The sequence below is a fragment of the Equus asinus genome, chromosome 17 (genome assembly GCF_041296235.1).
Source record: "Equus asinus isolate D_3611 breed Donkey chromosome 17, EquAss-T2T_v2, whole genome shotgun sequence".
NCBI lineage: Eukaryota > Metazoa > Chordata > Mammalia > Perissodactyla > Equidae > Equus > Equus asinus.
In genome coordinates this window covers 45,564,126-45,577,845 of record NC_091806.1, presented here as the reverse complement: position 1 = coordinate 45,577,845, position 13,720 = coordinate 45,564,126, and the positions used below count along the sequence as shown (strand labels likewise).

Sequence of the window (13,720 nt, the reverse complement as noted above, 5' to 3'; positions counted from 1 at the left end):
CTTTATAGAAACATCTGGGAGAAGATTCCCCAGGTCCTCATCCTCCTCAAAATAGCTGCTCATCATGAATGGGGACGGTGGGTGGTAACCAGACAGCATCTCAGTTATCTAAGATCAGCACCATGTGGCTGTGGCGGAAGCAGCCAGAGGGACCCATTCACAGCCCAGTGGCAGGCACGGGCGGGCGGTGGTGCTGACAATATGCGGCAGGAATCAACGGAGCCATGTCGTTTATAAAAGGAAACTCAGAGAGGGCCCAGAAATGTATGCTTCCCTGTCAAGATCTAAAGGAAGATCCTGCTGGTCAGAGTGGACCCAGGATGACTAAACAAATCTCTGTAACTTTCTGGTTCAACGGGTTGCTAGAAACTACCAAGGGGTAAGCACCCCACAGACGGCTCCGTGGGATTTTGGGATGGGGATTTACAGGGATGTAAGCCACAGAAATCCAGCGGATTTGCCTTGGGTTTCTGTAAAACTCTCCACCAAATGAGGGAAGGAAAGACTAACTCTGACAGTCTGCTTTCAAGCCCAACTGCTTGGCGGGGGAGTCTGGGGGCGGAGGGCAGGGTTTTTCCTCATTAAGCCTAAAACTAACTTCTCTCCCTCCCAAGCTAAGGACGACCTGGGGATTTTGCTGGGACTAAGGCTTTACAGTGGCCAGACGGAGGGGAAGGCAGGTGGCTTCCAGGCGCTGCTGCTTCTCCAGGGAGAAGGCGGCCAGGGAGATGCCCGGGTGGGACCTGCTGGGGGCGGGGTAGGGGCGTGGCCTCACCAGAGGCGGGACCGTGGGCGTGGCCTCGGTGGAGGCGGGTCTGGGGAGGGGCCAGCGTCGGGGGCGTGGCATCACTGGGGGCGGGGCCAGGATCGGAGGCGCATCCTGGGTAGGGGGCGTGGCCTCACTGGAGGCGGGGCCTGAGTGGGACCGGGGCCTGAGTGGGACCGGGGCCTCGCCAGAGACGGGGCCGTGGGCGTGGCCTCACTGGAGGCGGGTCTGGGGAGGGGCCAGCGTCGGGGGCGTGGCATCACTGGGGGCGGGGCCAGGATCGGAGGCGTGTCCTGGGTAGGGGGCGTGGCCTCACCGGAGGCGGGGCTGGGCGGGGCCTGGGTGGGGCCAGCCGGGGGCGGGGCCGGGGCTCACCATCGCAGTCGGCCTCGTCCGAGCGGTCCTGGCAGTCGGCCTCGCCGTCGCAGCGCAGCCGCAGGTCCACGCACTGGCCGCGCGCGCAGGGGAACTGGGCGGCCGAGCACACGGGACAGCCCTCCTCGTCGCTCTGGTCGTCGCACTCGGGGAAGCCGTCGCAGCGCCAGGCCCCGGGGATGCAGTCGATCTCCCCAGTGGCGCACGCGAACTGGTCGGGGGAGCACGTGGGAGGCTCTGGGGAGGACAGACACTCCATCACCAGCCGCCCGCCAGCCAACAGCGGGGAGAGGAGCTCCATTCACGGGTGCTGTTCCCGGAGTCTCCACTCCTGAGTGTCCTGTCCGCTCTCCCCCTCCAGTCCCCTAGCCCACAGTGAAGTGGGCGGTGATAAATGTTTGCTGAAAGAAGCCATCAATTTTCTTTTTTCTCTTTTACTGTGGAGGGAAAAGGGGCTGACTGGGAACCTGAGCATTATGCAGCAGGCAATCCACCAAGCAGAACAGAAACCATCTGGGATGGGAATCCGGCTGGACCGCCGAGAAACCACTGCAGACCCCCTCCTCGGGGATCCTGATCACCCTTGCACCGGAGGGAGCCTCTGCCTGCCTCAGGAACCCCCACAGGCATGTCAATCCCATGCATACAGTCTGTGTGCACGTTGGCCTGGCCACGCCTGAGCAGCCACTGCTCCTGTCAGGAGGTGGAGGGTCAGAAAGCAGGGGTCAGCACCCAGACCTCTTACACATTTGGGTGGCTGGAGCAGTGGGGCTGGGATTCTGTGCGTGGCCAGCATGCCCCTGGCCACACGGGGGCTGGTGGAGGACCCGGGCACCTCGCGGAGAAGTAGGCTAAGGAAAGGCTGGAGGGTGAGGATACCATAGGAGAGTGGAATGGGTGGAGGATGAGGAAGGCCCCCCGGTGGAGGGAACCCTGTGAGGCTGGGAGGGCGAAGGACAGGCCATCTGGGGCAACCTTATACCAGATGACCACAGCAAGTCACTCCACCCCTCGGGGTCAACTTCCCCAGCACAGGCCAAGTGCAGGTCAGACGCGCAGCAGCGCTCAGTGAATAACGTCACTCTAGGGGCTGGGACGCAGGTGGGGCACGGTCAAAAGGGCACGGCCAAAAGAGAGAAGCGAGAGGAGCCCCCCGGCTTTGGGCTGCCCCCATCACCATCCCTTCCCTCCTTTGTGTGGAAAATCACAGAAAACAGGCCGGCCTCAAGGAGGAGACTGCTGGGAAATCAGCCCGAACTTGCTTTTAATGTTTACCAACAGTCCTCAACACCCTTGAAACCTGATGACGGAACAAAGGATTGATTTCCTGCTGTGACGATGCATGGAAGCTTCTGACATTTGGAACCCACGTGCCTCCCCACCTGCCTGGTTCACGCTGAGCTGAACGGGGACATGAGACTGGGGAGGGACATGAACAAGACGAAAAGAAGGCTGCTGTCCCCACTAGGCTTGGCCACCTAGGACATGCCAGGGACAGCAGGAGCCGGGCACCTGAGGCGTCTGAGCTGATCCAGCCATGGATGTCTGCACGCTGGGCCACGAAGGAAGAACATAGCCCGATGCCAGCCACGGCCACGCCCCCTCCTGAGCTCCAGTCCCAGAGGCCCTGTGCCCTTGAATGCTGTTTTAGTTGACTCCCCAGCCAGGAAGAAGAGGGCCCTGGCCCTCCCGTGGGGCCAGCTCTGATTTTCCGCAGGGCCCACAGGCCTAGCAGCCGTGTCGAGGGGGCGAGGTGGGACCGGTGGGGGTTGGACAGCCCTGGAGTAGAACCAGGCTTCCCTCAGCAGCTGTGCAACCTGAGGAACCGCCGACCACCCAGAACCTCCATGTCCTCGTCCCTGTCATAGAAGCAGCCACTGTACATCACAGGCTCCTCACGAGGGGTAACTGAGATGGCATAAGAGTGTGTGAGAGTGTGTGTGTGTCCGTGTGTGTGCCTGTGTATGCACATGTGTGTGAGTGTGTCTGAGTGTGTCTGTGTCATTGTGTGAGTGTGCATGTGTGTCTGTGTGAGTGTGTGTCTGTGTGTCTCTGAGTGTGCGTGTGTCTGTGTGTGCACACGTGTGTGTATGTGTGTGAGTATGCAGTGTGGCTGCGCCTGGCTCGGGAAGGGCTCACACAGCGTTGGCGGGGCGCTGCTGAGAAGGCTGAAGCACCAGGCCTGTGCCTCGCCCACCTGGCTCCTGCCACTCCAGGGGAGCCCACGTTGTCTCCAAAAACCTCAGCAAGGCCTTCACCGTCTGTGAACCCCGGAGAAGTGGCCAGGGAAGAATGAAGACGGGTACACAGTAAATACACACCTCTTAGGCCCTGAGGAAGGGGTCTGGCATCCTCGAGTCTGGAGGGTCAGAGCCCGAGGGGGTCAGGGGCGACAAAGGAGCACATCCTTGTGTGGAGGCCCAGGGCTGGGGCCCAAGAGAGAGCTGAGCGCTCTGCGCAGCTCTCTCCACAGACCCTCTTTGCCAGGGCAGCTTGGACATCTGTGGGCACTGCATGGCCACTCTCAGGCCACGAAGCCATGTGAGCCCTGGGGCTGGAACTTGGAGAAAAGCCACCAGGAAGCTCAGGAGGGTCAAGGTGGCTCTCACTGGGGGAATGCCACAAAATGTCCCCTCTGTTCTTGGCCAAGCTTGAGGTGCAGAGTGTGAGGCAGGGCGGGAGAAAGCTCCAGAAGGACAGGCCCCATGTTCCTGCTCTTCAGGCACAGGATAAGCTGCTAAGAACAGGTGTCCACGTACTGACGGGCATGTGCTGAACATCTGCTGTGTGTAGGACACTATGGGTGTCGTGAGGGGCAAGAAGAGGATGAAGCCTGACCCCCAAGAGCTCAGAGAGGAGAAGGGGAGATGAGAGGATCCAAGGTCACCTGGGAGGGCCCCGGGGCAGCAGAGAGGAAGCCCAGGGAGTTGGGTTTCATCATGGCGATGATGATGATTGTCACTTTTTATTACTGCCATCCCCATGACTAATAACAGCTGGCATTCCGATGTGCCATGAATCAGGGCCCACATGCAGAGCTCTGTTACTTAACGACCATTACAATCCTGCCAGGTAAGCACTCTCAATTTCTCTCTTTCATAGAGGAGGAAACAGTGGCTCAGAGAGGGCAAGTGACCAGCCCAGGACAGCTCAGCTGGGAAGTGGCAGAGCTAGGATTTGAACCCATGCAGCCTTGGTGGAAGAAGAGGATTAAGGATAGAAGGCAAGGAAAAGACAGAACTGCAATAAGAAAGAGACAAGTCCACTTCTGGAGTTGAAGACTTCAACACCCTCGTCAGTAAATGACAGCTCAAGCAGGCAGGAAGGAAGGATATAGACAATCGAAACAGCACCATCAATTAACTCCATCTAATCGACATTTATAGAACACTCCACCCAACCACAGCAGACAATACACTCTCCTCAAGCTCACATGGAACGTTCACCAAGACAGACCACATGCTGGGCCGTAAAACACACCTGAACAAACTTAAAAGGCCAGAAATTATACAATATCTGCTCTCAGATCACAGTGGAATTAGGTTAGAAATCAGTAATAAAAAGATAGCTGGAAAAACCCCAACTATTTGTCGATTACACAACACATTTCTAAATAACACAAGGGCCAAAGAAGAAGTCACAGGAGGAATTTGAAAATATCTGAACCAACTGAAAATGAAAAAACAACTTATTGAAATTTGTAGGATGCAGCAAAAGTAGTGCTTAGAGGGAAATTCATAGCCCTGAATGCATCCATTAGAAAAGAAAGAAGGACAAATGAACAGATAGTCTGATTTGGAGACTAGATGCCACAGGGACCATGATTTTAAAAGGATGCTGGACAGAGACCTGGCAGGCAGAGAATCAGGCCCCTGTCCAGCGCCCCAACAGAAAGTGCTGAGGTCACACCTACCACCACAGGTCAGCAGGTTCTGCAGGAGCACGAGGTGGACCGGGCATGAGCACCTTGGCGTCCCGTCACCCTTGGCAATGCAGATGTGGGAGCAGCCACCGTTGTCCCGGGCACATGGGTGGGCCGCTGCAGAGACAAAAAGAGGGAGGGGGTCAGGCTCTGCCTCCCACCTCAGGACTGCAGCCCGGAGGGTGCTGGGGATGAGGGCCAGGCGAGAACTCACAGGAACTGGCGCTCCTGTAGGCCAGGCCCCTACAGATCCTCCTACTTAATTCTCAGGGCGGCCTGCAGCGTCTATTACTATTGACACTGCATTTTCGATGTGAGGAAACAGAGGCCAAAAGCACTTACAGAATTTTCCCAACATCATACCCGAGCCCGTCTGCACCGGCTCCCACTGCGCCCACTCAGTCACTCTACACTGCTCGCCTCTCTGTCTATCTCTCATGGTGTAGCGGGCTGAGTGGTGACCCCCCAAAAAGATACGTCCATGCCCTAATGCCCAGGATCTGTGAATGTGACCTTATTTGGAAAAAGGGTCTTTGCAGATGTAATCAAGTTAGGGATCTCAAGATGAGGTCATTCTGGATTATCCGGGTGGGTCCTAAATCCAATGACAAGCATCCTTATAAAAGACACAGGGGAGAGGCCGTGCAAAGATGGAGGCAGAGATTGGAGTGACGCAGACACCAGGAATGCCTGCAAACCCCAAAAAAGCAGAAGGGGCAAAGACCTACCACCCCCTCAGGAGCCTCCAGAGGGAGCACAGCCCTGCAGACAACCTGACTTTGGACTTCCGGCCTCAAGACTGTGGGAGAATACATTTCTGTTGCTCTAAGTCACCCAGCCCGTGGAGATTTGTTAGAGCGCTGCAGGTGTGTTAGTGCACACCTGGCAATTAAACAGCAGGGCGCTGATGCCCTGGAGAACTCCCATGTTTCACTTCAACCAACCGCATGTGCCCAACCCCTGACACTAGGAAGGAGCTGGGAGGGTGGCTGGCCTCCCTCAGGGGAGAGGAAATGGCAGAAAAGGCTTCACTCCCCACCCCCGTCCCCAAAGACAAATCACACAGTTGTCCCTCCTCCACCTCGAGGATCAGGTGTTTTAAAATGACAGAAGTTAGTGCCGGCCCGGTGGCGCAGCGGTTACGTGTGCACGTTCCGCCTCAGTGGCCCGGGGTTTGCTGGTTCAGATCCTGGGTGTGGACATGGCACCGCTTGGCACGCCATGCTGTGGCAGGCGTCCCACATACAAAGTACAGGAAGATGGGCATGGATGTTAGCTCAGGGCCAGTCTTCCTCAGCAAAAAAGAGGAGGATTGGCAGCAGATGTTAGCTCAGGGCTAATCTTCCTCAAAAAAAAAAAAAAAAAAAAGACAGAAGTCATAGTTTAGAGTAGAGGTCAGCAAACTTTTTCTATAAGCAAGAAAGTGATTAATTTTGGCTTCATGGGCCAGATCACCTGTCACAACTCTTTAAGTCTGCCAGCTGCAACGCAAGGCAGCCACGAATGACACATAAACCAATGGGCAGGGCTGTGCTCCAATAAAGCTTTGTTCACAAGACAGGTAACGTCTGGCTGTGGTCCACAGGCTGCGGAGTGCCACCCCTGGTTTAGGGTTTAGCTGTGGGATCTTGTGGGGAGGCAAGCTGGGTGACCCATGTCCCAAACAAACATGAGAGAGCTCCCCTAAGGACTTCCCGCCCTCCATGTCACCCCAGATACTGCACATTAGTGTTCATGGGGACATCCTGCTTTCCAACCTCAAACCTGCTTGCTAAACGTTTCCTGGCCGTCCTGTCCCCTCTGTTGCAGGAAGCTGCCGGCCAGCGTGCCTGGCCTTTTGCCGACACCAGCAGGCGGCAGGTCTGGACAGTCACAGGCTCCATGTTCACCATTCTGACCACTGCCGGCGATTCTGAAGGGCCGTGACACCCAGGATCCATGACTTTGCTGAGCATGGTGTTCAGGGCCATGCAAACACAGATGTTCTAAACCATATCCGTGGGGTGCCTCTGTTATCTGGAAGCTGTGTACCCAGTGACTTCACTTATCCAGGACCCAGCTGAGAACCCACAAGGACAGATACCAGCCGCTCAGCAGCCCACGCAGAAGTGACCGTCCCTCTGTGTTCGAGGTCACGCCCCGGCTCTGGGCAGGGAGCCCAACCTCCCTCAGATCCACGTGTCTGTAATTCGCACACAATTCTACTGAACTTGGTTGCCGATTTTTGCCTAACCCACCAGAGGTGAGCCAGACAAAAGCCCAGTGGCTAAAACAGGGGTTCTGGCCCCAAATTCGAGCCCTATCCTATTTAGTAGCTGAGTGACAGGGAAGTTAATACCCTTTCTGAGCCAGACTTTCCTCAGCTGCAGAACAACCATCGTGAAATAACATACGTGATGTGATAATATATGGAGCATGGGGCCTGGGAGGCAGCAGTCAGAACGTTGCGTGGCCACGGAGGGAGGCCAAGGGCAGAAGCTGGATCACAGAGAGAGCAACATCTGAGCCAAGCAGGAGCCAAAGAATGAGCTGGAGTCACTCAGAGAAGGAAATGGAAGGTGATCAGAGAGAAGGACTCTAGGGAGCAGGGACAAGGCCAGCGGGAGGCCGAGGGGCCAGGGGAGGCTGGCAGGGCAGCTCCCAGGTCCTCGAAGGCAGGCAGCTTGAAGGCGGCCAGACGTGGGCATCACAGGACAGGGACAGCAATGGGCCTGCTTACTGCTCTGTCCCAGCACCAGGCACTCGGCTGGCGGCCCAGTGTATTTACTGAACTAAGAGCAGGAAGACAGAGAGAGACAGGCAGATGTTACACGCGTGGACAGCCACATGTGGAGGGGCTGGAGGAACCAGAACTCCCCCTCTCTCAAGGCAGTGGGCACAGCCAGGCTGGAGCAGGAAGATTCCTAAAATGCCCCCCAAATTTCCCACCCTAATCCCCACACAGTGGATGTGATGAGCTACCGTGCCCATGGTTTGTGACCTTACACGGCAAAAGGGACTCTGCAGATGTGATTAAGGTTGCTAATCAGTTGACTTGGAATTAATGCCAAGGGAGACTAAAGGTGGGCCAGATCTAATCAGGGGGCCCTTGAAAAGCAGAGCAGGTCCCCCAGCTGGAAGTAGAGGAGGAAGTCAGACAGGTCTGGATGTGTCACTGAGTTGGGGGGAGCACGGGGCAGGACCTGAGGGTGGCCTCTAGGAGCCAAGCGCCATTCCCTCTGGAGGCCAGAAAGAAAACAGGGCCTCAGTCCTACAACTCTCACATCGGCCCGACCTCCTGCTTTCTCCAGGGGGCCGGGTTCAGGGGTCGCTGTGCTCTGCAGAGGCCCATCCTCCCCTAGGGAACCCCCGCACACACCGCTGCCCACCACCCACGTACAGAACTCCTCCAGGCTGACGTCCTCCACGGCGTGGATGCTGGTCAGGTGGGCGACGCGGCCCTGGATGCGCGTCCGCTTGTCCCCAGTGGTCTTCTCCACACGCTCGATCATCTGCTGCTGGCGGTCGATCCAGTAGAGGTGTTTGCCCAGCACGGTCAGGCCCATGGGCTGCACGATGTTGGCGTCCTCTAGGGTCAGGCGGTTGGCCCCTGCAAGTGGGACAAGTGACCCCTGAGTGGCGGTCAACCTCCAGAGCTCCGCCCATGCCTGGCTCGGGAGAACGGAGGGCTGCCCGGGAGCCTGGGGGTTCCGCGCCCTGGCTGGAGCAGATCTGGGATCAGCCCTCGGACAGTCCTGCTCCTAGTTGCACTGGCCTTGGGAGCAGGGTCATAAGTGCCCACTGTGGACCCCAGTCACTAGCCCCCTACAAGCACAGTGCCTCCCCTCCCCCCACCGCATCCCATAACAAGGAAGAAGGCACAGACTCTAAGCACAGACTCCCGCTCTTGTCCAGCCCAGCGGCCTCCTGGTCTAAGGTGGCCATGGCAGAGCAGCCGCGAGCATGGGCACCGGAAGCAGAGGGGTCAGACTCCTGCTCCACCCCACGCTGTGGAATCCTGGATAGCTCGCTCACCCTCTCTGAGCCTGCTCTCCTGCCTTTGCCCCTCGGGGACCATTTGGGACCTACATCCTGGAACTCGCAGGCAGGACTACGTGTGGTGTACATAAAACCCCAGAACAGTGGGTCCCTGACAAACGTGGCCGCTGCCCCCGCCATCAGTGATGACAAGGAAGACTGGGCGTCCCCGGGAAATTCAGCCGGGGAGAGCTGCCGGGGGACTCGACCACCGAGGAGGCCCCAGGGCGCCTACCCGACAGGTCACAGCTTTCGATGCGCTTTAGGTCTGCGTCCACCCAGAAGAGCTTGCCCAGCGCGTTGTCCACCACGAGGGCCACGGGGCGGATGAGGCCCGTGGTGAAGAGGACCTCACGCTCGGTGCCGTCCAGGGCCGCGCGCTCGATCTTGGCGGCTCGCTCCTGCATGTTGGTGAAGTACAGGTACCTGGTGGGAGGGGAGCGGGTGAGGGGTGCGTGCCACGTCCCGCCAGCTCCTCAGCCAGGGGGTCGCCTACGAAGCACCAGGAAGACCAGCCCCTGACCCTGCAGGCATCCAACGGGGCTTTCGAAAGTCACCTGTCACACGGCCCTGGCCTCTCGGGGCTGGCCCCGGAGGTTGAAAGGTCACGTCCTGTCCTGGGTTAAACAGTGTCCCCCAAGAATTAACATCCAACCAGAACCTCAGAATTTGACCTTATTTGGAAACAGGGTCTTTGCAGATGTAATTAAGGATCAAGATGAAGCCACACTGGGTTAAAGTGGGCCCTAAGTCCAATGAAAGTGTCCTTAAAAGAGAGAGAAGAAGCCACACAGAGAAGAAGGCAGTGTGACAATGGAGGCAGAAAATGGAGTGCTGTGAACACCGGGGTCCCCAGAAGCTGTGAGAGGCAGGAAGGGTCCTCCCCTGAGCCTGTGCAGGGAGCGCAGCCCTCCTCACTTGGCTCTGGACTCCAGCCTCTGGAGCTGGGAGAGAACAAACATCTGCTGTTTTAAGCCCCTCAGGGTATGGTCATTCGCTGGGCAGCCCCAAGGACTCGTCCTCACCCCCGACCCCCCACAGATGCTAAGAAGTCCCTGCTTCTGTGCAGGCCAGCTTCGGGGGCAACTCATTCGGGCCCCGAAGCGCCCCCTGACATAACCAGGGCTCCCGCTCGCCGAGCCTCCTGCACTGTAGGAGCTGGGATGTCATCCTCACTTTTTCAGACGAGGAAACTGAGTCCCCAAGAGGTCAGATCACCTGCCTAAGGTCATACAGGCAGTAAGTGATGGTGTCAGGATTGGAACTCGGGGCTGCCCAGGCCCAGGACTTGTGCTGGTTCTAGCTGTCCCTGGGCATGAGCTCCACAAGCAGGGCCCCCAAAGTCTGATTCCCAACTTGCACGTCAGCCCTGCAGGTCCTTGAAGATGGCCACCAGCTCCTCCTGCCTCCTGCTCTCAAGCCTTCGGGGGCTCGGCTTCCTTTCTGAGGCCCCCTCCCACGCCAGGGGCGCCCTTAGGGACCCTCCAAGGCTGTCAACGTGTCCTGGCTGCCCTCCCATCTATCAGAGAACCTGAGGGCCGACGGGAGAGCGTCAGGGACCTTCACAGAAGGAAGAGGCTCCCAGGAGTCGAGGCTGAGCCCAGGAGTCGAGGCTGAGCCCAGGAAGGTAGTGAGCTCCCCATAGTGGACTATGTGCACATGAATACCCAGCCACCACCTGGCATGCTATGGAAGGGATTTTGTATAGGGTTCAAGTTTGATGGGGATGGCACAAAACCTATGAATTAGAATTTACACCCTTTCTCTGTCTCTCAGCAACTGCCCCCACCCCAACCCCATGCTCTCCCTGTGCTCGCTTCCCGTTAAGGCCACCCCTCTGTGTCTCTGCCTCTCTGCTGTGACTGTGAATGAGTCAGCGCTCCACGCCCTGCTCTGGCTGCCATGTCAGGACCCTGTGGAGCTTCTGGTTGACTGGAAGGTCGGGGGCAGAATGCCTCCCAGCCCCAGGGGCTGACCCTCAGGGAGGGCCGCCCGGCACGGTGCAGCACCCCACCCCACGGTGCCCAACGCCTCTTCAGCCTCGCACCCTCGCTCAGCGTTGACGACGATGGCCCTCGGCTTGTCGCGGTCCCCACGGAGCACCACGCCCATGGCCTCCCCGTTCAGCCGGTGGACGTTGATGGTGTTGGTGGCCTCGCAGGTCCAGAAGAGCGTCCGGCTGTAGATGTCGATGCTGAGATCGTGGGGCTGCCGGTCTGGGCTCTGGCTTTGGCCAGGAGAGGTCAAAACGAAAGGCTGCAAAAGAGTAAGAAAAGAGAACCCACTACAGACACGGAAGGGGACACAGGCCTTGGTGTGGGTGGCCCCACAGTCAAAGTTCCACCCTGTTTGGGGACCTTTCCTTTTAAACCAGCTCTTGCGCACCCGCCCACTTGAGAGTGAAACAGTGATTCCAGAAGAGCTCATGCCCATGAACCCAGATCTCAGGCCCACCCATCAGTGCCTTCAGCAGCCTGCTGTCCGCCACCCACACTGACGGCCTCGTGCTCTCCGGGTCGTGCTGCACACAGAAGGACCACCTGACGGCTGGGCAGTCACCCCAGGACCACGGGCCCTGCCCAAGACGTCATCGCTCTCTTTCTCGTTTTCTTGGACCCATGCTTTTGTGTTAAGACCCTAAATCTTACTGTTTTTTAAATTTAAGGATAGAGGGGTGCAGGACAGAGGTTCAGTCTCACAACCCTCTTCCCGAGGGAGAGAGGCCAGGGGCACGTGGCCAGGGGAGGGTGCAGGGCCAGGAGAGGGCACCGGGATGGCCCGCAGTGCATTTGGGAGCACAGGGGCCTGCCGCATCTCTCGGCGGCAGTTTTCCCTCTCACATTTTGTGGGTCTCCACCCCGGCAGAGTCTCCTGGGAGCTCTGTCTGACTCCACGCCAACTGCTGCATCTCAAGGACAAGCCCTGGCTTTCGGAGCCGCTCAGAGAGAATCCCTTCAAAGGGACCCTGCTTCACAAACTGATGCAGGAGAAGGGGAGAGCCCAGCGTTGTCCCCCACAGAAAAGAAGCCTGATTCCCTGGTGCTCCTGGTCCCTCTGGGTTCCCCTGAAAGACTGCATTCAGGTCTCCAGTGACCTGATCTGGCACAAAGGGGCCTTCCCCAAGCTCCTGGGCAGCCGCTCCCAACGGTGTGGATCACAAGTTCCTTCCTCTGAGAAGGGGAATCATCTTAAGATGATGCTCTGATGACAGCTCGTTGCAGGCTTTCTTTATCTACCTTTTGTCAGCAGTTAATAAAATGAGAAATCTCCCGGCAGACGAGAGGGGGCTTGCAGCCAAAAGGAAGCCCTCTTTCCCAGGCCCAGCCTCTTGGACCCAGCTGGAGAAGACCCCCAACCCCCTACCCACCACACACACACACAGCAGCCTCTGGTCCAGCCCTCCTGGCCAGCTGGACAAGTGTTACTCATGTCTGCAGGTAACAATATCCACATCCCCGAGAGCTTCAGGCCCTGAGAGCCAAGCGTCAGCTCCAATGGAGCACATTCCTTTCCCTAAAGCCACAGAGCTCTCTGGCCACAGACCACAGCCCGTGCAGCTGTCGCGCTGGGAGTAAAGCAAGATTTCGGGGACCCCCGGCCGGAATCGGGACCCCTGTCGGGGGTGGGTGTGTGGAGCCGGGCACAAACCAGATTCTGGCGTAGTCATCAGAACGACCAGCTGAAAAATGCACATGGTGTGGAGCGACAGGCCACCCCGCCCCTCCCCGGGCAGACAAAAACAAGGAGACAAACTTTCCCAGCTGGCCAATTCTACAAAACCCGAACTCCAATTTTATGTTGAGGTTTTTTTTTCTTCTGCAGGGGGAGAGGAAGATGGTTGCCGAGCTGACACCTGTGCCAATCTTCCTCCGTTTTGTATGTGGGACGCCGCCACACCATGGCTTGATGAGCAGTGTGTAGGTCCATGCCCAGGATCCAAAACCACGAACCCCGGGGCACTGAAGCAGAGCGCGTGAACTTAACCACTACACCGCCGGGCAGCCCCCACGAACTCCAACTGTGATGTGAGTAACAACACGCATGCCAACGCAGAATTTCTTAGGAGGATCCTATTCAACACCACAGCCAACACTCCACCCTCCTCACCGGGACAAAGTGGTACTGAGCAAGTGGGAATGTCCCCAGCAGCGTATTCACCACGGCACAAAGATGGATGCAACACAAGAGTCCATCAGTAGATAGACGGAGAAGCAAAATGTGCTGTGTGCACATGATGGAATATTACGCTGCCCTAAATAGGAAGGAAATTCTGACACCTGCTATGACACGGATGAACCTGGAGGGCATTAGGCTGAGAGAAATAAGCCAGACACTAAAGGACAAACACTGTGTGGCTCCACTTCCAGGCGGTCCCTAAAGGAGTCAAATTCACGGAGACAGAAGGGAGAATGACGGGAGCCAGGGACCGAGGGAGGAGAGAGCGTGAGGAGTCTGTGTTTCCTGGGGACAGTTTCAGTTTGGGAAGATGAGAAAGTTCTGGAGATGGATGGTGATGATGGCTGCACAACAATATGAATGTACTTAACGCCACTAAGGCGTACAGTTAAAAATGGTTAAAAGCGTGCATTTTATGTATATTTACCACAATTTAAAAAAACCCAAAAAATTAAATAGAAAAA

The 13,720-nt window shown here is 57.4% G+C and overlaps 1 protein-coding gene across 6 annotated transcripts in view; it reads right to left on the bottom strand.

The window, feature by feature from the left end:
- Positions 1-13,720, bottom strand: part of LRP5 (LDL receptor related protein 5) — a 103,292-nt gene that overhangs the window by 10,277 nt on the left and 79,295 nt on the right. For all 6 annotated transcript variants that reach the window (XM_044762572.2, XM_070488294.1, XM_044762573.2 and 3 more), the window contains 5 exons: positions 11,128-11,336; positions 9,316-9,506; positions 8,443-8,652; positions 5,055-5,180; positions 1,142-1,378 (listed from right to left, as the gene is read on the bottom strand). In XM_044762572.2, coding sequence (XP_044618507.1) covers positions 1,142-1,378; positions 5,055-5,180; positions 8,443-8,652; positions 9,316-9,506; positions 11,128-11,336 — 973 coding nt within the window. The remainder of the gene's footprint in view (positions 1-1,141; positions 1,379-5,054; positions 5,181-8,442; positions 8,653-9,315; positions 9,507-11,127; positions 11,337-13,720) is intronic.